Raw genomic sequence first — 26,784 nt, forward strand, 5'->3', positions numbered from 1 at the left:
ATTTTATTGATTTCTAATTCTTAGAAAATTGGCAATCCGTGTATAGAACAAGAAAGTCCCAGTTGCTGCAAACATTCATGGCCTGAAGAATTCCTTCCCTAACTATTTAAATAAAATGAAATATTTTTATAAAGCTAAAGAAATTATTAAGCTATTTTGTACAGGGAAGAAGCCATTTAGCTAACCAATTATATATCTAACTTCTGTAGCAGCCCTTTGGAATTAATCTAATTGCATTCTATTGAAAGTCACTCACCTTTTGCAACATGACAATTTTATGCCAAGAGAACGAAAATGTCAGGTCTTTCCATTACAGAGAGCCAGGCTTTCCCTTGATTATTCAAGGTAGAAAGAAAGCCACTGAGATTAATCTATTTTAAAACTATTTTTAAAACATGCTGCCATGTTCTAAGACCACTTTGTTCTTGGATACTGCTTTCTAAAATCTGTAGGTTTCTATTCTTTCAAAAAGAAAAGAAAAAAATGAGTATCTCTCTTGACATACCATTTTATTCTAGGGAATCCTAATTAACACACTAATATCAAAGAGCTGACAACCTCCTACAAATTATTTTAGGATTCCATGTGCAAGACCATGTTATTCTAGTTATTTGAATAGTGTATATTCTCCATAGCTTGCTAATAGTTTTTTGTATTTTTTTATTTAGGGCTATCGTGTCTTTAGAGTATGCTAAGGTGGGGAGGTAAATGTGTACTCCTAAAGGATGTTACAGGAAATATATTTTGTAGGATACAGGTATTTCCATTTTTTAGTACAAGATTCTATAATTCTGAAATTCTGTAAGGTAGAGTGTGAGTGCTGCTTTTTATTTCAGTGAGACAAAAGTAATGTTCAGAATGAGAAAAAGATTGGAGGAGCATTTCTCAAATACCATTTTTGAACCTCAGATTAAAATAGATGTATCACAGGAAATTTTGAAGGAAAGTACACTTATGAGACAGATACTATATGCTAGATGTTTTCATAGAGGATGTAATTCCTGCAATAAAACTTTAAGATCTGTGATCCATCCCAAAATTGTTCAGATTGAGTAGTTGCCTAATGGCTTTGTAAATTATTATTTTGACTTTGTTTTAAGGTTTTTAAAGTTCAGAGCCAAAGTTTTTACTTATTTTTAGAAATTGTATAATACTTTTTATTTATTTATTTTTTATTTTTATTTTTTTTTAAATTTTTATTTATTTATGATAGTCACACAGAGAGAGAGAGAGGCAGAGACACAGGCAGAGGGAGAAGCAGGCTCCATGCACCGGGAGCCCGACCTGGGATTTGATCCCAGGTCTCCAGGATCGCGCCCTGGGCCAAAGGCAGGCACCAAACCGCTGTACCACCCAGGGATCCCTGTATAATACTTTTTAGAATGAAAATTTTAAGTGATCTCTACACCTCAGATGGGGCTCAAACTCATAACCCCAAGATCAAGAGTCACATACTCCACTGACTGAGCCAGCCAAGTACCCCTAGAATGAATTTTGTATTTATCTTTTCCCCCCTCATTTTCTTGCCTTCATTTCTCCTTTTTGCCTAATATTTTTAAAATTATTTTTGGGATATGTTTTTAGATAGACCATCTCCTATCCTTTTCAGTATGTGGTAGAATTAAGTCAATTAACTACAAATTTGGCCAAAGTTACCCAGATAGGAAATGGAAGAGCCAGGTATTAATACAAATTCACATATGATTAATTGCAAAGTACTTGCTGTTCCTAATGCACTTTGCTGCCTATGGAATCCAGATAAAGAAGAAAACTTAAGTGCTTTGAATGAATTCACAGCTATTTGTATGACTAAAATACAATCTATTTTGAGCAAAGAGAACTGGGTTATATTCTATTTCTATATTGAGCCGAACTAGTACGTCATCTTCAGTCTATAGGATTCAATTCAACATTGTTTTAACTTAATGAAAATGCCAACTCCCATTCAGGCCATGTGACCAACAAGTGATATCAAGGAGGACATCTTAGAAAGAGCACCCTTTTTCCAGTAATTGCTGATTGTGTCCTACAATCTTCCATGTTAATTGGCTTGGAGTGCCTAGTAATGCTTTAGCCAGGTTGTCCAGAACCCTACAAACATCTTTTTATCAGCTCATTAGGAAGCCATTTTGCAGCCTTTCCTTAATAGGAAGGCAGAGAACTTTCAGACTTCTGTGTCTCCTAGTGGGTTTTGAAGTTTTGAGAAAAGTGGCAGCCCTATTGTAAAAGGGTATCTGATCTTACACTTCTAAAGCGAGGAAGAGAGGAAAATCTTTCTAAAAGAAAACATAGCAGATCCTATCTTTGAATTGTTTATTAGGAAGTCTGATTTTCAAGTTCATAATATGCATTGATTTTTTTTTTTCTTCTGACAGTGATATTGCTCTTTCATAGCAAGCTTAATATTGTATGATATCAACTGTTCATTTTGCCAAGGGGAAACATTCCTGTATTTCCGAAAACTTGAGAAGCAAACGTTATTTAAAAAGTGATTCTCCTGATTCATCTCTGGCTGCTCAGACAGCTGGGGTGAATGAGAATTCTCTGAAGGAGGAGCACAGATCACTGTGGGTCTAGCTGCACCAGACATTATAGAAGGCAGAAACCACTGCCACCTACTTCTTTCTAAGCCCGTGAGTTCCCAAGCCTAGTGCAGATCTACGGTGGTTAAAGCCCAAAAAATCAGTTAATGAGGGGTTGGATCTGTCTTCCTGCCTTTGATCACGCAGTTGTCTTGTCTTGGACTACCCCCTCTTTACTTTGCTTCCTGCCTCTTCAATCTTTACCTAGATGTCAAAGTCTAGTTCAAATCCTCTTCTTCCAGGAAGCCTGGCCTGCTCATTCCCGCTCGCAACCTTATCTTTTCCTGGCCACTTACAGCATTTGTTGCACCATCTGACATGGCCCTTGATTGGATACTGCCTGGTATTTCCTAATAAAGGCTGTCATTGTGTTGGATACGGATTAGGTAGGAGCTTGTTTTTATTTCACAACATCTCCTTGAGATAGGTACTATCATGATCCTAAATTTACAGACAAAGATGACCTCTCTTGCCAGTTACAAAACTGTCAAGCAGTAGAGCCAAGTTTGAGACCTGATCTTTCTGGTTCAGAGCCCGCTTGCCTCTTCTGTGTGGACCGAGACTTTCCAAACTCCTTGTCAGGTTCTCCAAGAGTTTCCTGCCTCTCTTATGTTCTAAGAAATGGGAAATAGAAGGGAATATGGCAGGATGAGGGAGAGTTACCCTTCTTACATCTGCGCAGTGTGCACTGGCCCCAGGAAGCCTGTCACTGGAGGGGCAGGTGGGGTGAGGAAAGATTGTCCTACTGTCCAGTCCAAGGTCTTCCTCCTGCTAAGTAGTTCTGGATTTAGAAAACTCAGCTTGCAGCCAAGATGTGACACATCCTCTGCTGCCACTGTCTTTGGAAACTGCCTTTGTAGCTGTCTGGGCACTTTGATGTCCATCACTGTGGCCATCATCCGCTTCTCTGCCTACATCTGCATCTGCCTACATCTCCCGTCCCTGTCTGCTGGGGGTCACGGTCCAGTAAGTGGACTGTGTCTGCTGTCTTCCGGTGTTGCCTTGTATGTGGACATGAGTCCAAAAGTCGTGGTAACTTGTCTTTTCCTTCCTTCTTACAGCTGTGTCAATTAGAACTATTTTTAGTACCTGGGACTGTCGGGACTCTAGAGTTTCTCCAAAGGGGCCTGCTGCCTTTGTCACCCGGGGCTAATCATGTGCCTGCTACCCCAAAATGAAAGTTGATCCTGCCATGAGAGTTGCCCCATCATAAAGGTTTTTTTTTTTTTTTTTTTTTTTTTTTTTTTTTTTTTTTTGCAGTTCAAAAAATAATAAATTTTTGTAGAAAATGGAAAGAATAAAGAATGATTTACCACCTGAGGATAACTTGCTAAATTTTGGTATTTATTACTCTAACATTTCCCCACATCTGCTTATGTATTTTTTCATGTAAAATCTATAAACACTTTTGAAAAAGGTGTGTAAGGCTTATTTTACTTCTGTAGTTTAGCAGTCTGACTTTTTCTCTAAAAACTATCTTCTGTATCATATTTTCTGAATTATTTAGAAGTTACTAAGTCAAACCTCTATTTAGGTTGCATCCCACCTCTCTGCTATCATAAACAGTTCTGTGATAAGAAATATAGCTAATTTTGTGTGCACATTCTTAAATACGGTATTTTCACCTTTTCTTCCTGGTTTATCTTTAAAGTAATATATGTACATGAGAGGAGTAACTTAGGTTGTTAGTCATCCATAGCCTTATGATTTCCTCAGGATAGATTTCTAGAATTGTCTTTCTTTCTCTTTTTCTCTATTTTTCTCTGAGAAAATAGAGAAAAACAAGCTCAGGGCTCTGGGATGGCTCAGTTGGTTGTCTAGCTTTTGATTTCAGTTTAGATTTTGGTCTTGGAGTCATGGGATCAAGCCCTGCATAGGTCTCCTTGTTCCTCCCCTCTACTCCTCCCTTACCCCTGTGTGCACACTTGAGTGCACACTCTCTCTAAAATAAATGAAATCTTAAAGAGTAGACTTCATGCCCAACATCGGGCTCAAACTCGCAACTCCTAGATCAAGAGTTATACGCTCTACTGACTGAGCCAGCCAGGTGCACCAGATTTCTAGAATTTTAATAGTTGAGTCAAAGGGTATGCCTTTTACAAAGTTTACTCTCTTACTAATAACTGAAAACCTCATTGACCCTGATATGAAATTATCATTTCGTATTTTGTCAATTTTACAGGTAAAGAAATCTTGTTTTTAGCTAGTATTTAAAAAATACTAATGAAGTTGAGCATTATTTTTGTTATTAACCATTTGAATATCTTCCTTTGTAAATTGCCTGCTTATGTTTTTCTCCATTCTTTTCCATTGATGTGTTTTTCCTAAAAACTTGCAAGAGTTTTTGTTTTTTGTTTTTTGTTTTTTGTTTTTTGTTTTTTTTTTTTTGGATGGGAGGGATTGGCTGGAATTTTAAGGCTATTAACACTTTGGTTGCCATATAATTATAAATGTTTCCCCAGCTTTTTGTTTTTCTTTCTTTCTTTTCTTTCTTTTCTTTTTCTTTCTTTTCTTTCTTTTCTTTCTTTTCTTTCTTTTCTTTCTTTCTTTTTTTTGTATTTTAAATTTAAAATACTAATCATGGTTAAAGATTTAAGTAGCTAAAAGTGAAAAGCTACTGTCTGTACTGTTTCTCAAACAGCATTAGAAAATAGGCAAGTCTTCCTAATTTTGATTTAACAATGGAAAGTTTCTTTTTGCTCCTTGATATAAAAGATGCAAATTTGGCCTAGTTTTTTATGTTTACCTTTCATTCTACCAAAAGTAGAGATTTTTAGATGTTCTTGTTTTATTTAACCTTTATTGGCTCAAAATAACACACATCATCATCTATATTTGTATTTCATTATCAGCCTCTCTTGATCCTCCCTGCTTTATAAAATGAGAATATCAGCATCTTTACCCTTTGGGCCCACCTTCTCTCTCCTTTGCCCATCTACACCTGGGAATTTAGAGACCAGAGCTTTTCCAGAAGTTTCCGTCTCCTCTGTAGTCTTGACAGGACTGGCATCCATCTCCATTACCTCTCTTTAGCCTGGTTCATCTCCCAGCCCTCTGCCATTTGCTTCTTGTCTTCTAGAAAGACTCCTTTCTGCTTATGCCTTTCTCTTGCCTGTTACAAGTTTCCTTCCTTGTGCTTCTATGTTAAATTGAGTTCTCAGAAAGATGAGACCATGCTGAGCCTGCCATCTCCCCCTAAATCTTACAGTGGCTTTGGATATAGAGAATTAAACACTGTTTTTTCCATAATCAAACCTACAAATGAGTTCTTTTGGTTTCTATCTTTGGTGCCATGTGTAGAAAGTCCTTTTTCAATTTGAGTGTTTTCTTTCAGTACTTCTATGAATTGTTTCTTACGTTTAAATCTTTATTAATTTCTAGAATTTGTTTTGGTGAGTGGGATGGTTTAGAGATCTATCTTTTGTTCAAATGGTTAGCCAGTTGCTCCAATATCATTTATTAAATAATATAAAGTTTTGAAGTACCACCTTTTATTAAATACTTACTTGGGTTCTTTTTTTGTATTTGTTTTGTATTTTAGAGAGTGAGAGAATGTGAGCAGAGGGGGGGGCAGAGGAAGAGGGAGAGAGAGAAACTTAAGCAGGGTCCACACTCTGTGTTGAGCCCAGTGCATGACTGGGCTCATGACCCTAAGATCATGACCTGAGCTGAAATCAAGAGTCAGATGGTTAACCAACTGAGCCACTCAGGCGCCTCTGAATACTTGGTTTTTAATATATATTTGTGTCTGTTTGTGCACTTTGATTCAATAATCTGTCTCTTATCTATACTGGTGCCAAGTTTTAATTGTTGTGATTTCAAAATTCATTTTAATATCTGGAGGGTAAGTCTCCCCCCACATCCCTCTACCATGGTTGTTCTTTTTAAAAATATTCTTAGCTGATATGTTTTATCTTCCCTTCTCCAGGAAGAAAAGTTTGCTTTATCATTCTACATTTTGAATAAAGTTGCATTGGTTAACCCATTTCTTAGCTCTTCAATATTTTTTTCCAGCTGGGCTGGAGAAGAACTTCTGTGTTACAATAATTCCTTGTCCAGAGCTGTTCTCTCTTGCTCCCAAGACTAGAATTGGAAAATGCAGTATGTTGCCAATAACCCTAACTCTTCTGATTCTGTGAACGTATGTAATGTCTCGTTGACATTTTTGTGTAGTTACTTGGAGCCCAAAGGAAAAGAATCACTTAGCCAGATTTCACTATCAATTCTGCAGGTGTGCTTCCACTCCCTGGCACCTGCCAGTAGTTCCCCGGCACCTAATCTGCTCTCCCTATCTGTAGCAGTCTTAGCCTACATCACTGCTTTCCTCAGCAATGTGTACATGCCTTGAGGCCACTTCCTCAGGTTCCTTTCTCGCCCCATCTGCCAACCCATCCTTAGCCTTCGTCCATTGGGTACCAGCGCAGAAAGTTCCTGACTTTGCATGCCTCTGTGCTCAGGCGGAGCTGGGCACCTAACAATTCAAGAAATATTTAATTATACTTACACAGAAACATTGCAGCATAAACATGACTCATTCCAGCCAGAAGAATGAGCACTTGTTTCCTGGTAGGAAAAATGCCAGGAAACCTATGCTTTGGAGTCCCTATGGGCATGGAGCATGTGTTTGAGGTAGATAGAATTTCAACAGTTGGAAAGTCCTCTACACTGACTCTTTCGTGAGCCCATCTAGAGCAAAATGAAAAATGGTAACCTGTGCACAAACCTTTCCAGGAGCCAAGGAGAGTAGAAAATCACCTTTATTCCTTTTCCTTTTATATTTGCTATATTAATCTCATTCCTCTTTTTTTGATAATTCAACAGAAATTAAAATCTTGAAATGTTTTCTGTAGAAGATACTTTATTGAAACTCTATTCTGGTGCTGTCCAACAGGAAAATAAATGCAAGTCATGTGTATAATCTAAAATTTCTGGTAGCCACATTGAGAAGTTTTGAAAACCCAGGTAAAATTAATTTTTTATTTTTATTTTTTTAAATTTTATTTTTAAAGATTTATTTATTCATGAGAGACACACAGAGAGAGACATAGGCAGAGGGAGAAGCAGGCTCCATGCAGGGAGCCCAGTGTGTGGGACTCAATCCCGGGACTCCAGGATCACACCCTGATCTGAAGGCAGGCACCCAACCACTGAACCACACAGCCGTCCTGGTAAAATTAATTTTAAAATACTTTATTTAATTTACTATATTTAATATCCTATCAGCTTATAGTCAATATAAAGAGATTGAGATCTTTTAAATTCTTTTTTCTTTTGAAATATGGTTAGATAGCACATCTTAAGTTAGACTGGCACATATTTTAAGTGTTCAGTAGCCACATGTGAGATCATTTTTAGGTTTTGGATTATCTTACTTTGTTTTTGTATTCAAGTTAACCATTTTGAGGGGTTCTTAGCCTGATGATGCTTGTCTAGAACCACCTCAAAATTTTTTCAAAATATGCATTTCTGTTTGTACCCTCACAAGATCTACTGAGGCAAAAATCTGTGTGAGTCTGGGCACGCAAAAGGTACTTAGGTGATTATAACAAGTACCTTTAAAAACTAGCTAGTTCCATTTATTCATTTTACCTATGACTAAGCGTACCCAGCATGATGAGCTTTTCCAAAGAGTAATGATAGAGACCTGAGTCTTTCAATGACAAATCTGGCATTCTTTTTGTCATACCACACTGCTCGTCATTTCTACCATACTGGATAAGAAAGTCTATGCATATTCTATGTGGATTTTTTAAGGTGAGGGAGGGGCAGAGGGAGGATTCCCAAACCGACTCCACACCCGGTGCAGAGTCCGACATGGGGCTCCATCTCACAACCCTGAGATCATGACCTGAGCTGGAATCAGGAGCTGAAAACTTAACCAACTAAGCCACTCAGGTGTGCCTATATGGATTTTCAATAATAAAAGACACAGGCAACAAAACAGATTTTCAGATTAATCTTTAGTTTTTGAGGAAATTAAGTGTAGAATACCATAGTGGTAACAAGTGCAGGTGTGACTACACACACATTACCTGAATGCTTTTGTTGAATGAAATTGCATTGTGATGGGCCTGACTGGATTTTATATGTACTTCCATTCTCCATGTCTTTTAGATATTAGTGTTATTTAGCATTATGGGCTCCTATTTTAAAATTACTTTTAAAAATTATTTCAAAATAGCAGTTGGGTTTATTGCAATTATTTTAACGAATCTCTGGATATCATGATCTGATATGAGTTCTTCAGCCTATCAATTTTCAAAGTGTGAAAAACACATTCAACTTCTGAGTTTTCAGGTTAAAATTTCATATCTTTAATGACAAGACTGCCGCATATCAGCAGGTAGTATGGTTGGCTGCTCTGTAATTTTATGGGAATTTTTTTATAGGGTGAGTCACAATGGCTTGCTTTCTTTTACATAGAGCTGACAAGGGCAGCACAAGTATTATACTGCAAAATAATAAATCTCAGAGAGGTCGTCCAAAGGTAATGCCAGGATTATTTTAGATTAGTTGAAGACATGGAGAAAAATGTTTGCTTTTAACACTAATTTTACACAAAGTGACTGAATTTTAAAGTTAGATAAATTATAGGCAGGCAGATTTAAGAAATATTTTCAAGATGTTTAATTGATAATTCTTTTTTCTTAAAAATAATTTTAAGTCAGAAAATACAAGCAATTAACAAGGTCTATTAAATAAAGGAATGGTATCCATAGTGCCCTACAAATAACTACTGGATGCTTAAAAAGCTTTTTAAAGTTTCAGATCATTTAAAGTCTATTTAAACAGATTTTTCAACAGTGATCAGGAAGGTGATAGGACTCAGTTGAGTGTCTTGAGTTTACATTATCTAGGTTATAGATAGAGTATATATAATCGAGATAATATGTATATTATATATATATATATATATTTTTTTTAAAAGACTTTAAGAATAGTGTTAGGTTCACAGCCAAATTGAGAAGATACATTTTTCCTGTACCCTCTGCCCCTACACTTACATAGCCTCTCCTGTGACCAACATCCCCCACAAGTACATAGCCTACATTAGGGTTCAACTCTTGATATTATATATTCTTTGGATTTGTACATTGTACAAATCCAATGTATGGCTGATTCTTGAATAACAGTGTTAAGGGGTCCCAATCCCTGTGCCGTTGAAAAATCTGTAACTTTGACTCCCTAAATACTTACCTACTAATAGTCTACTGTTGACTGGAAGGAAGCCTTACTGATAACAAGTACTCTATCAACACATATTTTCTATGTTATATGTATTATATACTGTATTCTTAAAATAAGCTAGGGAGAAGAAAATGTTAAAATCATAAGGAAGAGAAAATAGTTGCCCCACTGTACTGTATTTTTTTTTAAGTTCTTGTATACTTGGATCCACAGTATAAACCCTTATTGTTCAAGGATCAACTATATAGTGACATGCATCCATCATTATAGTATCGTATGGAGTATTTTCACTGCCCTAAAAATTCTGAGCTCTACCTATTTATCCCCATCCAACCCCTGGCAACCACTGATATTTATTTTATTTTTAATATCTAGTTTTGCCTCCCTCTCTCTCTTTACAAACAAAAAGTTCTGACTGAGATCTAAAGAGATTAAGGGATTAACTCCAGGTCACACTGGTCTGCCACTATCTTCTGACTCCACTGACTTTTCCTTTTTTATTGGCTATGATGACCTCTTTAGTAGCTGTAATAGCTTATTAAGATGTGATTTGCTATAACAATTATTAAAAATATTTTGAGATCTATTAGACTTATAAACACAAGACCATGAACATAATAGCGTGAATTCGGTGTTTGAAAATTCCTTCTGAAAAAAAATTCCTTCTGTTTATCATTGGGCATTAAATAGAGAATGATTATTTCTTCAAAAATAGGTTTCTTAAAATTGAGTACAGTAACCAAAATTTTGAAGTGTTTTTATGGAAAATACTAAAACTTGAAACTGCAACCCAGATTTTCTTTTTTTAACATACTTGATCACTTCAGGAAAAAATTGTACATTGGGCATGTATGTATAATTGTATATATAATGTACTGGGACATAAGGGTTTTCTAATTGGCTTTTAATGTATTAAATATCTGAGAAAATGTGCATATTAATAATTTCCAGTCGACCAAATGATAAATGGAAGACTCCTTATTTGAGTGCTCTGATGGATTCTTAGTATTCAAGATCCTTAAGCTAAATAAGAAAAAAATATTTGTTTGCAGTCTCTTCTTATCCAATGGTATTCTTCTTTTTAATACTGGACAGAGTTTTTACTGCAGAATTAAAGCTGGTAAACCTGATCCTCAATTCTGTGCTCTTCAGGCTGCTTCAGTGAGGAATGGTTCCCCATAAACCCTGGGAATTTCTTAGAAGCTAAGCATTTGCCATTTGAGCATGTAAAGGAGAACTAGATTGAAAGCCAGTATGAAAAAAGGAATTATTTTTCTGGCAATGTTTGTAAAAACTGATCAGGCAATGAGCAGCCATCTCTAACACATTTGAATTGTGATGAACAAATATGAATAATCATACATTGTCTTAGAAGAGTCCTGGATTGATATTTTTATTATGCACTGTACTTCACAATCAAATAAAGGAGCCTGTTTGCACATATCCTGAAAACTATAATTTGATAACTATATGGTGATTACTTCTTAGTAATTTTTGAAGGTCTGCCAACCAAAAAATTGTAATAAAATTCAGTCTTATGAAATTAAAGATAAATGACAAAAATACAGCTGTTTTGGTAAATACTAAAGCATTGCCATGCATACAGCACATCAAATGTAGCTGTTTTTACGAACTTTGGTTTTAAGTCTCTTTTCCTTAAGTGAATTACACAAACATGCTTTCCTATTACTCTGAAGGATTCTTCTTAGTTTTTCTAGTAACTTTGATTTTTGAACCGAGAGCTTTTAGATATTTAAATGGGTTCTTCTGTACATTTTCTGAAATGTTGACTACTGCACTTTACTAATGTATATTTTACTTTATAAAGTTAATATATGGACTTTAATATTGCTCCAGTTAAATTCAGTAAATCTCAGTCTCTGGTTTGCAAAGAAGATCAGGACACCTCTGAAAATAATATACAACCCAATATTACTTATTTTTTGGAAGACCTAACTAGGATGTGATCATTAGATTATATCCTTAATCTTGATGTTTTAATAGAAAGTTGTGTTTCCTTTAAAGTTCATTTTGAAAGAGTACAAAGCTCTTTAAAAGCTCTTATGAGTCCACGTTGCGATAAGTATTTCAGCCTTTGGATTTTGATACCAAAGACGCTTTCTTTAGAGAAGTCATTAACTTGTGATTTGACCCAGATCACTCTGTAAGGTCATAGTGGCTTCAGGCTTCTTATCTCTAACTAGCTTGCTCCGCTGGGACACAGAGTGTGTTCCAAGAGAAAGAGCAAGATCTCTTTGTGATTAAATTGAGTCCCTAGGAGACCAAAGGCACCTAAGAAAACACCAGAGTTTGTAAGAAATCTTCAAACAGAAAAGAGACACAGGCCAGATGAGCCTTAAGGAAAAGTGAAGCATTTGGTACATGTACACTTATGTGCACACTCGGTGGACCTGTTCCAATCAGGAAGCTAAACCCAGATTCTCAAGCCTGGTAGAATCAGATTACCAGCCCTTGGCAGCAGAGAGTTTGTAGAATGCCTTGGTGCATTCCAGCAGTAAGTAGTAGCCTGTCACCTTTGCTTTTCACTTGCTCCCAAATTTGCAGTTTTATGAATTTCTTTTCCCATTATATTCCCTTGAGCCCCAGTAGTTGGACAGCATTTTCCAAAGTGTTATTCAACACTAATACCAGAGGCAGTACCCACGCATCCTGGCATCCAGCCCATGTTCATACTTCGGCTGCCTTGGTGATGGCCAAATGCCAGTTCGTGTAGCCAAGTTGTGGTTTGGACATGTGGACCCATTCCTTTCTGTAACCCTATCAGAATTGCCTGCTTTCTTTCTCCCTCACCAGAATCGAAGCTTGTTGGAAGGCAGATACTATGACTTTCCTCTCTGTTACCTCCCAGAGGTGAGTCCACCAGGATCATGGTGGGTACACAAAGGTGGTTGGTTGAAGGAGCCAATCCAGTTATCCAGGAGTTTCTGAATTAACCCACTAAGTCTGTTTTTCTGTTTTTAATACACTTGAAGCCTAGGGGAACTGAATTAAATAAGGATCAGAGCTGCTAGCCTGTGGAAGGCCCGTTGCTGACCGAGTACCTGAGAAGTCCAGGATTTGGAGATGTCGGGCTCAAGGGATCCTTTCAAGGAGCATTCTGGGATCACTGTTCCAGTGGCAGTGACATTAGTATCTTTTTCTAGCTGTGAGCACAGTAATCTTCTATTTAAAAGAAACAAGCAGAACAGAAAAGTCTGTGTGAATCTGTTTCTCTGGACATTCTTACAAAGGCATGAAATTAAAGCATGCCTGTGCTTTCATTTGTGAGAAGGGTAAAATTACAACTGAAATCGATATGAAGAAATTCAGGAAGTAAGGTCAATTATAGAAAATTTAATACTGCTTTAGAGTTAACTATATTGAGAGAGAACAAGCGCGCCCGCACACACGCAGACGAGCAGAGTCGGGGCGGGCAGAGAGGAGCAGACTCCTGCTAAGCAGGGAGCCCAACACGAGCTCCACCCCACTGGGATCATGACCCGAACCGCAGGCAGATGCTTAACCGACTGCGCCAGCCAGGTGCCCCTAGGTTTAACTATTTTGACAGGGTGCCAGTCTCAAGAATTCTTCAGTTATGTGACAGAATAAACCTTTACCTTTTAATATTAACTAAGAAGCTCATTTGTACTTAGTGAAATGTTAGAATTACAGAAGCATCTAAAAACTACAATTTTTCTTGTCAGTTATTTTGAAACTGTTTTAGTAATTAGGTTTGAGATAGACAATAACAACTGCAGTTTTACAGACTTTCAGATCTTTGAAACTGGCTTTAATGATTACAGAGAATGATGTCTGGATGCTGTTTCTAAGATGATTCAGTGTTAATTCTTTCCCAGTGCATATAAATTTTCTTTTAAAGATTTTTATTTATTTATTCATGAGAGACATAGGCAGAGGGAGAGCAGGCTCCATGCACCGGGAGCCCAATGTGGGACTCGATCCCGGGTCTCCAGGATCACGCCCTGGGCCGAAGGTGGCGCTAAACCGCCGAGCCACCGGGGCTGCCCGATTGCCCAGTGCGTATAAATGTTATATTAACACTATGCTGTAGTCTGTTGCGTGTTCAATAGGATCACGCCAAAAAAAAATGTACATTAATTTAAAATTTCTTTATTGCTAAAATTTGCTAACCTATTCTGAGCTTTCACCAAGTTGTAATCTTTTTGCTGGTGGAGGGTCTTGCCTCAGTGTTGATGGCTGTGGGATCCCTATGGCAGTTTGTTAAAATAAGACAGCAATGAAGTTTACCGTATCAGTTGACACTTCCTTTCATGACCGGTTTCTCTGTGGCATATGATGGTGGTTGATAGCATTTTACTCACAGAAACTTCCTTCAAGATTGGAGTCCACCATCTCAAACCCTGCGACTGCCTTATCAACTAAGTTTATGTAAAATTATTCTAAGTTCTTTTATTGTCATTTCAACAGTCTTCACAGTACCTGCACCAGGAGTAGGTCTGTATCTCAAACTACTTTCTTTGCTCATCCAGAAGAAGCAACTCCTCATCCGTTCGAGTTTTATCATGAGCTTGGGCCAGCACAGTCCTATCTTCAGGCTCTGTTTCCAATTCTCGTTCTCTTGCTTTTTCTACCACATCTGCAGTTACTTCTTCCACTGCAGTCTTGAACCCCTCAAAGTCATTTGTGAGAGCTGGAATCAAATTCTTACAAACTCCTATAAATGTTGATATTTTGACTTATTACAATGAGTCACAGATGTTAATGGTACCTCGAATGGTGAATCTTTTCCAGAAAGTTTGTTTACTTTGCCCAGATCCATCAGAGGAATCACTATGCAGCTAGAGGCTTACAAAGTAGATTTCTTAAATAAGACTTCTTGATCTGTGGGTTGCAGAATGGACATTGTGTTAGCAGCTATGAAAACATGGATCTCCTTGTCCATCTCCATCAGAGCTCTTGGGTCACCAGTAGCATCGTTAACGAGCAGTCATATTTCAAAAGGAATTCTCTTTTCCTGGGTGGTTCTCAACAGCAGGCTTAAAATAGTCAGTAAACCATGTTGTAAACAGATGTGTTGTCACCTAGGCTTTGTTGTTCCATTTACAGAACAGACAATATATTCAGGGTGATTCTTGAGGGTCCTAGAATTTCTGGAGTGGCCCCTCACAAGAGAGCCTGTGCTTTGAAGCCAGGCATTGACGTCTCTTCTCTAGCTATGAAAGTCCTAGGTGGCATCTTCTTACAATAGAAGGCCACTTCAACTACGTTGAAAATCTTCTGAGCGTAGCCGCCTTTATTAATTCTCTGAGCTAGGTCTTCTGGATAACTGCTGCGCCTTGTACATCAGCACTCCTTGCTTTACCTTGCACTATGGAGACGCCTTCTTAAACCTCATGAACCAACCTCTGCCAGCTTCCAGCTGTTCTGCAGCTTCCTCACCTCTCCCAGCCTTCATGGAATTGAAGAGTTAGAGCCTTGCTCTGGATCAGGCTGTGGCTTAAGGGAATATGGTGGCTGGTTTGATCTTCTGTCCAGGCCATTAAAATCGTTTCCCTATCAGCAGTAAGGCTGTTTCACTTTCTAATTCATGTGTTCACCAGGGTAGCACTTTTAATTTTTTTCAGGGACTTTTCCTTTGCATTCAAAACTCTGCTTGGCACAAGAGACCTAGCTTTCAGCTTGTCTTATCTTTCAACATGCCTTCCTCACCAAGCTTAAGTAAGTCATTTTTAGTTTTTGATTTAAAAAGAGAAATGTGTGTCTTCCTTTCACCTGAACACTTGGAGGCCTATTAAGATTAGGGTAATTTATTTACGTATTTTCAGTATTGTAGTGCCTGAGGCCTGAGGAGAGGGAGAGATGGGGGAATGGCTGGTCAGTGGGGCAGTCAGAACAGACCACATTTATTACGTGTGCCCTTATATGGGTGCAGTTCATGATGACCCCAAATGATTACGGTAATAACATCAAAGATACATGATCACAGATCTCCATAACAAACATAGTGAAAAAGTCTGAATTCTTGTAAGAATTACTAAAATATTTTATGAAGACACAGAGTAAATGCTGTTAGAAAAATGACACTGATTGACTTGTTCATCACTGGGTTGCCATAAACCTTTAATTTATGTTTAAAAAATGCAATGTCTGTGAAGTGTAGTAAAGCAACGTATATTTGTATCTGACAAGGCTGAAATGAATTCATGTTAATTTTGTGGAAAGTTGTTTTAAAATGCACAAAGAAAACCACCCAAATCCCCTTGCATAGCCTTTTTATTTAAATTGGGTTTAACAGCTGTATTGCCCAGAGATTCAGGGTTTTGACTTCTCCTTTTCTTTACCTAAATGACAGGAGATGGTTTTGCTATTTGTATTTTTTCTTAAATAAACCCTTCTACCTGTTTAACCAAATGCACTTTAAGATACACAGTGAGGGGGAAATTTAATACACATCGAACTAATGTGCAGGTTTGGTGAGGTATAGATATTTTGCAGCCTGACTTCCCTCCGTGGGTCATTGACGGTGGGGCTGATAAAGCTGCAACCTAGCTTATTGAAGGTAGTCCCTACTATTAGATACTCTGTGCTATTTTGAAAAAAATGCTAAGGATGCTGACAGTTGTTTATAAAATACCACCATAAAGCCATCAGGCTCCAGAGAGTTCTGATTACATTTCATAATAACCTTAATTTCTTTGACTGAATTGCTTCAGTACATTTACTCCTGGCTTCTGGAGACAGGGTAGGAAGACAGATTAAATTCCAATACCTTATATTCGTTGGTTCTGGCAGAGTTTCTTTAAAGTTTATATGATAATATAGATGAACAGACTGATTTATCCTTAAATCTTAGCATAGACGTTTTCTGTAGGTTGGAAGTCCTCTCATATGTGAATGAAATACAGCTTCTTATATAAAAACAAATCTTATGCAAATCCAGGCTTTTGAAGCAATTGTTGGAATTTGGAGGTTGGGTGAAGAGTTTTGTTTTAACTCTTTTATAATTGAACAAATGTGAGAGGATTTTGTTTTTTAATTACAGGGATTGAGATAGTATCGCACTTACCTAGAATTCTCTCTGAATATTTTGTCTTTTGCTGTGGAAACAACATCCGGCAATAGCCATTGAGAAGGGTGTGTGTATATTAGTAGTATTTTTTATTTATTTATTTATTTATTTATTTATTTATTTATTTATTTATTTATTTATTTATGATTTTATTTATTCATTCATGAGAGACCAAGAGAGAGGCAGAGACACAGCAGAGGGAGAAGCAGGCTCCATGCAGGGAGCCCCATGTGGGACTCCATTCTTTCTCCAGGATCAGGCCCTGGGCTGAAGGTGGCGCTAAACCCCTGAGCCACCCGGGCTGCCCTATTAGTAGGTTTTAATTGGTGTTTGAAGGGAATTATATACACATACTCTAAGAAAAAGAAAAAAAAGGGTTCTCAGCCACTTAGATTTTGTGTTTCTTTTTAGTTTGAGCATTACTATTCACATTGTGTTGATTGTAGAAGGAATGACAGTATCCAGTATAAATAATAGCAAATATTTACTATTATTAATATATTTACTATTATTAAATTATAATAAATTATAAATAATTTATACTTATATTTATTAATAGTAAATTATAAATTACTATTATAGAGTAAATACTAAAATATCTTAAGTAGAGTGAAAAGCATATTCTTTTAATATATTTACTATTAAATTATAATAATAGTAATAGTAAATTATAGATTATATTAATAGTAAATTATAAGTAATATACTATTATTATAGAGTAAATAAATACTAAAATATCTTAAGTAGAGAGTTAAAAGCATATCTTTTAAGTATTGGCAGTTGCCCTGTGCTCCCATTCATTCATTCATTCATTCATTTTATCCTACGAGCATTTATTGACCCCTGTTGTTTCTAGCAGTAGCTAGTTGCTTGATGTGCAAGGATGAATGAGTCATGATCCCTCATTACAAGGAGCCACCCGCTTTCAAATGCTTAGTCATATTGGTTGTTTATAATTTTATTTCTTTTCATCAATATCTGCCTTCCTGGAGATCTACTTAGGAAGGGATTATAGCAGGAAATATAGCAGGAAAAAAAAAGACAAGAATAGTTGCTTCCTTTACAGAGTTATTCTCTAGCCGAGTCATAGTCAACATGAATGAGATAAAGCAACCAGAACCGAGCTGAACTTTTCAAATAGAGTGAGCTGTCAATCATACTAGTATAGAGACAATCCTTTCACGAGAGGCTAATTAATAAATTAAATAATATTAGAGGGTTTTTTTATTAGACCTTATTTTTTAAAAAGATTTATTTATTTATTTATTCAGAAAGAGCGAAAGAGAGGCAGAGACACAGGCAGAGGGAGAAGCAGGCTCCATGCGGGGAGCCCGATGTGGGATTCGATCCCGGGTCTCCAGGATCACACCCTGGGCTGCAGGCGGCGCTAAACCGCTGTGCCACCGGGGCTGCCCTAGACCTTATTTTTTAGAGCAGTTTCAGGTTCACAGCAAAATTAAGAGGAAGGGACAGATTTTCTCATATACTCCCTGCCCCCACTCATGCACAACCCCTACTGTCAACATCCCAATGTTGAATAATTGCAACAGAGAGGAAAACAAACAAACAAATGGGAAAAGGGTTGATGGGGGAAGCAAAAAATGAATAACTTCTTGTATTTTCAGAGTCCCCTTCTTTACAACATCTTACGTTTCTTCAGAAGGTTTTAAATGGTAATCCTGATTTGAAAGACATTTTAATACTTATTTAATCATGGCGTAACATTATATTGCATATTTGGTGTTGCTAGGAACTCAGTGTTTTATACTTTACCTCATTTAATCTTTGCAGGAACTCTATACTAACATATTATTCCAATTTTGTAAGTGAGGAAATTGATTTAAATATATATATATCTGCTTATGGAATGTTTCAAGGAAAATACAAGTCTTGCCTTCTGCCACAGGTCAGGCAATCTAGGAAGCCAACTCTGAGATGGAGGGGAGGATGCAGTTTCTATTGGAGAGAGGATCTGAGGATCAACACCTCTGAAGGGAGAGGTTGGAAGCACAAACACCCAGAAAAATTGAGCCTTCCGACATCTCCCCCCACCCCTTCTATAAAGCAATAAGCTGTTAAAAAAAAAAAAAATTGAGCTGTGAACCAACTTGACGCAGTCCTTAGCCAACCCCATGGGCTCCTAGAGCTGGGATGGTCCTTCAGAGTTGTTCCAATTTGGAGTGGAGAGGTTGGGCCTTTTTTACCTCTACAGCGACCAGGGATTTGTGCACACTGTCCCTGAAGGAGGCTTGACTTTGGGCAAGGCAGTTTCTTTAGCAGAGGTGATCCCAACAAAGGCTGACAGCCATCTCCACCAGCAGGCGGGGCAGAGGGAGGGGTGGGTAAGTCCTTTAGTTCTGGAGCAGAGTTGTGGGTGGTTACCACAGCACTCACAATCTCTGCAATGGATTTGCTGTAGTTTCTCCAAAACACATTGTTCTTGACAAAGATCATTTTTTTTCTATTGGTTATCTCCTATCTTTCCTGTTGAAGAATCCATGTTCAAGGAAGTTCGTTCTTGTGCCATTCATCATAAACCTAAAGTCGTCTTCCTTTTAACCCAGTTGAATCACTTTTAGCTCCTTGCCTTGTATGATATTGGCTGGGCCACAATTTTTACATGCAGCTAATTTTGTGCTGTTTTTAGACATCACGTGTTTGTTTCTATCCAGTCACCAGAATTGTACTCTACTTCACTTTATAGCCATGCTCGAGGAGGTTCTTGACGTCCATGCAAGAGATAGTCTTTACATTAACTCAAGCTTGGAATCTCCTGAATTTCAAACCCTTCTTTGTTTAAGCAGTCTCTTTACACTCAACATGCATCCTTCCTGCCATGTTTTTTTAAAAATTTATTCATTAGAGAGAGCGAATGAGAGTGAGCACAAGTGGAGGTAGGGACAGAGCCGAGAAGCAGACTCCCTGCTGAGCAGGGAGCCCAATGTGAGGCTCAATCCCAGGACCCTGAGACTCATGACCTGAGCTGAAGACAGATGATTGACTAAGGCCACCCAGGCACCCCCATCCCATGATTTTCTGGTGAAGAAAATGACTTGCTCTCTTAGTCTGCTCCCCACTGGTTTTAGCAGTCTGTCCTCCATCTGTAGTTGAAGGGGGAAAAAGCAATCTGGTTCATGGAGGTCCACTTCCACCTGTTGGTTTAGATCTGTGGATAGTAAGGGCTGGAATATGGTGACAACTGACTGCCACATGCCTCCTACCTGGTGTACTGCATCCCTTGTGGGATGGTGGATGGGGGGTAAGTGTTCTCAACAAAAGAAATGCTTGATTTTCTTTTTCTCTTTTTTTAAAGATTTTATTTATTTATTAATGAGAGAGAGGCAGAGACATAGGCAGAGGGAGAAGCAGACTCCATGCAGGGAGCCCGATGTGGAACTCGATCCCAGGACTCCAGGATCATGCCCTGAGCCAAAGGCATACTCAACCACTGAGCCACCCAGGTGTCCTATGCTTGATTTTCAAAATTTGAATTAGGTTAGGCTGCATGTTGTAAATGTACTACTTGTTATCTCTCTTAGGGGTATAATCTAGTCTTCATTTTTATTGGAGGATCTCAAAATACTTTCAATATGTTCTGTAATTTTTAAAACTTAATCACTTCTCATTGCACTGAATTTTGGCACCCAACAACTTAATTTCTTTGTTTTATGATACTCTGTATCCTAGAAATGAAATGCTTTTAATTTAACCTCTTTAATTTTTTGACTTAAACATTTTTAAAACTTACCTCCCTTTAAAGAAGTGTCTTGAGGATGAACTGGGAGCAGGTGTGATAAGCAGGAGAGATCAGTCGAGAATATAGTGTGAAAAAGTATTCTTTTTGAAAAAAAAAATGTATACATCGTCATATAAAGCACTTGGGCTTTTCTACCCCATGAATGTCTTGTTTTAGAGGATGTCCTACAATGTAATTCTCTCCTCTTTGCTTTTAAGAAATTGATAATTGATGACTGAGTGAGTCATTGAATTTACTACAATGTTTTTTGTACTTTTTAAAAACTCACTGAAGCTATTTTTTGGTTTTGTTTTCTTTTGTTTTTTAACGTCTAAAGTCAGATAGCATGAAAAATGTTCCTACCTATGCTCTGTGAACTTTCTGCTTAATTTTCTTGTGGTTGTACATTGTTTCTCTGAGCCTTCTCTCAACTGCGCTTGTTGTATATTCTCTTCATCACTAAATTATGTACGGTGACCTCTATGGCAATCAACAAACTTCACAGTTTATTTTTTATTTTTTTATATATTAATATTTTTTTTATTGGTGTTCAATTTACCAACATACAGAATAACCCCCAGTGCCCGTCACCCATTCACTCCCACCCCCCGCCCTCCTCCCCTTCTACCACCCCTAGTTCGTTTCCCAGAGTTAGCAGTCTTTACGTTCTGTCTCCCTTTCTGATATTTCCCACACATTTCTTCTCCCTTCCCTTATATTCCCTTTCACTATTATTTATATTCCCCAAATGAATGAGAACATATAATGTTTGTCCTTCTCCGACTGACTTACTTCACTCAGCATAATACCCTCCAGTTCCATCCACGTTGAAGCAAATGGTGGGTATTTGTCGTTTCTAATAGCTGAGTAATATTCCATTGTATACATAGACCACATCTTCTTTATCCATTCATCTTTCGATGGACACAGAGGCTCCTTCCACAGTTTGGCTATTGTGGACCTTGCTGCTAGAAACATCGGGGTGCAGGTGTCCCGGCGTTTCATTGCATCTGAATCTTTGGGGTAAATCCCCAACAGTGCAATTGCTGGGTCGTAGGGCAGGTCTATTTTTAACTGTTTGAGGAACCTCCACACAGTTTTCCAGAGTGGCTGCACCAGTTCACATTCCCACCAACAGTGTATGAGGGTTCCCTTTTCTCCGCATCCTCTCCAACATTTGTTGTTTCCTGCCTTGTTAATTTTCCCCGTTCTCACTGGTGTGAGGTGGTATCTCATTGTGGTTTTGATTTGTATTTCCCTGATGGCAAGTGATGCAGAGCATTTTCTCATGTGCATATTGGCCATGTCTATGTCTTCCTCTGTGAGATTTCTCTTCCTGTCTTTTGCCCATTTCATGATTGGATTGTTTGTTTCTTTGGTGTTGAGTTTAATAAGTTCTTTATAGATCTTGGAAACTAGCCCTTTATCTGATATGTCATTTGCAAATATCTTCTCCCATTCTGTAGGTTGTCTTTTAGTTTTGTTGACTGTTTCCTTTGCTGTGCAAAAGCTTCTTATCTTGATGAAGTCCCAATAGTTCATTTTTGCTTTTGTTTCTTTTGCCTTCGTGGATGTTATCTTGCAAGAAGTTACTGTGGCCGAGTTCAAAAAGGGTGTTGCCTGTGTTCTCTAGGATTTTGATGGAATCTTGTCTCACATTTAGATCTTTCATCCATTTTGAGTTTATCTTTGTGTATGGTGCAAGAGAGTGGTCTAGTTTCATTCTTCTGCGTGTGGATGTCCAATTTTCCCAGCACCATTTATTGAAGAGACTGTCTTTCTTCCAATGGATAGTCTTTCCTCCTTTATCGAATATTAGTTGACCATAAAGTTCAGGGTCCACTTCTGGGTTCTCTATTCTGTCCCATTGATCTATGTGTCTGTTTTTGTGCCAGTACCACACTGTCTTGATGACCACAGTTTATTGATATAGAACCTCCTAATGGAAAACAAAATCTCAAGTTACTATTATAAATTGTTTTCTAATGGAGTTTTGTTAATAAATTTCAAAAGTTTAGAGGAAGCTTATAATTCTAAAAACTTCATACAAACTGTATGCTCAATATAGGGAACTAAGGAAAAGCAAGAGATGAGAAAATATCAGCTAACTCTTCCCCATTAGAGACAACTACTACTTTTCTTTCTTGCTAGTTATTTCTGGTTTGTTTGAATTTTTTTTTTTTTTTTTGTATTTGGGACTATATGGTATAAGCAATTTGTATATTCAATGCATGTATTCTACTTTAAAAAAAACTAACATAAGACATTTTCCCAAAAATTATTTTTTCTTAAATACTTTTATAGTTATGAACTATCCAATTGTATAAGGGTAACATCATTTTCTTGGTTGTTTTCTTGTTATAAATAAACATTCTATTTGTTTCTAGTCTATTTGCTAGTATATGCTGCGGTGAACATTTATGTATTAATATCTTTTTCTGTAATTAGAATGATCTCCGTAGAATATATTCCCAGCTCTGAATTTTTGTAGTCAGAAAAAGTGAGTGTTTTTAAGGATTTTGGTACATACAGCCAGATGGCTCTACAAAGAACTCTACCAACAATGTACTATTTGTATTTTTATTTTTTTTAGGAGAGGATCCAAGATCTTCATGACCCTAAAAATGTTGAGAACCACTGATACTATAAAAAGAGATTTTATGATTCTTGAAACCATCACTGACTTTTAGCTTTCTAGAAGGCTAGTGAAGGCATACCCTGAAGAAGCTATGCAAGAAATTGTTGAAAATGTGATCTTTGTGAGACTGCATATGGTCCCACTGAGGATGTCTTTCAGAAATACTCTTGCACCTCAGGGAATAGAAATGGGGGTAACTCTTCCTTAGTGTCAATTTGAAAAGCCCTCTTTTATTTACTTCATATTTGTCAGTGGCAGACAAATAGAAGATATTTGAAAACCCTTCTGTGTTTCTGTGAAATCAGAAAAGCAAGCTTAGCAGCTCAGTTTAATGGTCTCCTGTGCCATAGTTACTAACTGAAAATAATTTCTTTGTTTTTCTCTGTAGAAAAAATCATGCGAATGCATCATTCTCAGGTATATTGCATTTATCTACATCCTGATATTCACCTAGGCTAGTGGGCCTCATAGTAAGTTGTTACTGCTTTTTGAAGTACGAATTGATTTCTGGAAATTTACTTCTTTGAAAAAAGCCCTTTCTGAACTATCTTATTACAAATTCTTGTTAATAACATTATATTGGTTTTAAAATAAAATAATTTTTTATTAAAATGAACTCTGAAATTCTAAGGAATATATTTTTGGTTTTGGTATTTTAAAAATCTTAAAGCTGTCAATTTATATAGCTAAAAGTTCTGAAAACCTTGTGGATGCCTTCCCTGCTGGAGAGAGTAATGCTTAATTACATGGGCTCTGGAGCCCAGAGAGCTTGGATTTGAATCATGCCCCTACCACCTCTTGAGTGTCTGACTTTCAGCAAGTTACTTAAACTCTGTGCCTCAGTTTTCTCATCTGCAGGATGGAATAATGATGGTACCCAGCTCAGAGGGTTACTTCAAGGATGAAAAGAGTTAGGTGGAATGCACTTGGAATAGTGCTGGTAACCTTGTAAGGGCTCTTCTACATCTTCCTTACCCTACCATCTTATCATCATCATCATGAATGCATCATCAGCATTCAATAAAATACTTCTAGTGATTTACCACTGTTTTTAAACTCTTTCCATTTTTCTGTTCAAGTCTTCAGGGGTTCTTTGCTAATTTTGCTAACTTTGACAATGCTTTGACTGACACATTGGCAGGTTATCTTTGGCAGGCTATCTTTGGCATGTGCTATAGTAACAGTGAGCCTGTTTTTTCCATTCATTCAGAGATATAAAGATAAATGTTTTTCTTAACTTAATTGTGCCAGGTAAAAAGGAAATCTTTTTCATAGAAAAAAAAATACCTAAGTGACTTAGGGTCATCAGAAAATTATGTCAAAATAAAATTGAGGTATTTGGTGAGACTTGACCATCCTAAGCACTGTACATATTTTTTGTTGGAATTTCACCTTTAGTTGCAAAGGGATTTTAGATTTCAGTTCTACTTCTTCTTAGCTTGTGTGAGACCAAATGAAGCTGGTTGGAATGGATTAGAGTGGCTAAATTTAGCATATATCTGATTGACTGGCTTCTCTCCACTGATAGAATTGCTTCCTATTTCTCAATAGCTGCTGTTCTTCCTCCTCCTCCAGTGCCATTTTAAGATATTCTAGAAAGAGATGTCAGTATTATAAACATAGTTATGGTAGAGTTAGAATCCTACTTTTAATTTCTAAAAGGTGGTGGTTAGCAAGATTAAGAAATGGAACTGGAAAGAACTGGAAAGTTAAGGTTAATGTCATATTTTTAACATTCTGATGTTAAATGTAAGCTACTTCATGATATGTCAGACTAGATTAGGAAAACACCTTATATTATTCTGTACGAAAGCAGTATCTTGATATGCTACTCCTCACCTTCCTTTGGATTTCATAGCACCCTAGTGTATCCTAGAAAATGGGCTGTGGCATTTGTGGGTATATATTCTGGGAGGCTTTTTCCTCCTTTCCCTAAGTGATATCTCTTATACCATGAAAAGAAAAAAACTGGAGCTCTGGTCATGTATATGAGCAGCACGTTCTGAAAAATGTAGTAAGCTCCTGTGACGATGTAATTCTCTTCTATCATCTTTATGGAACCATTTTAGAGTAGAATATTAGTGAATTCATAATCACAGGCTTGTGAATAATTTGGTTTTATTCCGTGGCCTCTGGAATGTTTTTAGTAACAAAGAGGCAAAAGTATTTTTTAGCGGGAGTTTGAACAGCTTGGAATTCACAGCAAGTACATCAGTTAGAAGAGTCAGCTTAACAGGACCAAAAATATTTTAGTCCTTACTTATGGGAGAAGACTGACTTAATTCTTTGTATAAAATTAGTTCAAAATGTCCTTCCATTATTTCACACGCTGTCAGAGCAAATCATCATCGAACACATTAGACTGAAAAAACTGTTGACAGGGCACATCTCATTGTTTAGATTGCCAGAATAGGCTGTTTCTTTGGTGTAAATACTTGCCAAAGACAGGCTTTGTAAAATATGATAAGAAAGAATAAAGAGACATGAAAGTGTATACTAGATGAACATTTTTAAAGGCCTCTCAAATCTTTTGTAAATTTCTAGAAAGTAGAAGTCATCATCAAGTAGTTGTAAGTCAAGTGGCTTAGCATTGTGGCTAAATGCTCAGAATTCATGATTATGCTGACAGGTTCAAGTCCTAGGGCAGTCCCTGCTGAATTATGTGATATTGGACATGTTATTTAGTCTCTCTAATCTTTGACTTCCTCAGCTATAAAATGTGAAAGTAAAGTTATAGGACCGATCATAGGATTGTTGTGAGCATTGGAGAATGTAACATACTTAACAATGTCCAGTTATTTTATTTTTTAAATCAAACTTTTCACTGCTGTTCCCCCAAGATCCACCTAAACAACACAAGGGCAGACTTCCCTCTAGAAATATGGAGCTCAGGGGCCATCGTGTTTCTTATTGAATAGGTGTTTTTTTACATAGGAGGATAAGAATAAAGAAATAAAAATGTCAGAGAATTTAGGAGAACGAAAGATACATAATACAAACTCCTGCACAAAAGGAGTGTAAGACTAAGACTCTCCTCAGCAAGAGCTTTTAGTCTGGGGGGAAAATAAAACTAGCACGTGGGATAGTTAAAGAATTATAAAAGTATTAACGAGTAGAAATTCATGAGAGGGAAAACTTTACTGGAACTAGAACAGATGGCAGGGCTGAATCTTTATCAAAGGAATTGGAGCCAAATCTAGAAAGAAAGAGGTGAGCAACAGGACAGTTCTCTAGGCTAAGGCTGATAGCAGGAGCCAAACTAGAGGCCAGGCTGAGAATGTGTTTTTATGATCTCCTGAAGGGGGCCAGCTGAATAGAGTATGGGGGCAGCTTGAGTGTGTATTCAGGGGTGACAGAAAGCCAGGCAAAGGATTTTGAACCTGACATGTTAGAAAAAGTTGCGAAGACTTTCTTTCTTTCTTTTTCTTTCTTTCTTTCTTTCTTTCTTTCTTTCTTTCTTTCTTTCTTTCTTTCTTTCTTTCTTTCTTTCTTTCTTTCTTTCTTTCTTTCTTTCTTTCTTTCTTTCTTTCTCTCTCTCTCTCTCTCTCTCTCTCTCTCTCTCTCTCTCTCTCTCTCTCTCTCTCTTTCT

At 37.2% G+C, this 26,784-nt stretch overlaps 1 protein-coding gene across 7 annotated transcripts in view; it reads left to right on the forward strand.

The window, feature by feature from the left end:
• The window catches only part of GALNT7 (polypeptide N-acetylgalactosaminyltransferase 7), a 136,422-nt gene that overhangs the window by 30,514 nt on the left and 79,124 nt on the right, over window positions 1-26,784 (forward strand). For 2 of the 7 annotated variants that reach the window (XM_077868563.1, XM_077868562.1), the window contains exon 1: window positions 12,474-12,641. The exons of 2 other annotated variants lie outside the window; for them this stretch is intronic. In XM_077868563.1, coding sequence (XP_077724689.1) covers window positions 12,489-12,641 — 153 coding nt within the window. In that variant the 5' untranslated portion in view covers window positions 12,474-12,488. Of the gene's footprint in view, window positions 1-12,473; window positions 12,642-20,134; window positions 20,283-23,583; window positions 23,613-26,784 lie in introns of those variants that run through there. 3 more of the 7 variants (XM_077868568.1, XM_077868570.1, XM_077868567.1) reach the window with 3 other exon arrangements.

Source organism: Canis aureus, chromosome 24, assembly GCF_053574225.1.
Source record: "Canis aureus isolate CA01 chromosome 24, VMU_Caureus_v.1.0, whole genome shotgun sequence".
Lineage (NCBI taxonomy): Eukaryota > Metazoa > Chordata > Mammalia > Carnivora > Canidae > Canis > Canis aureus.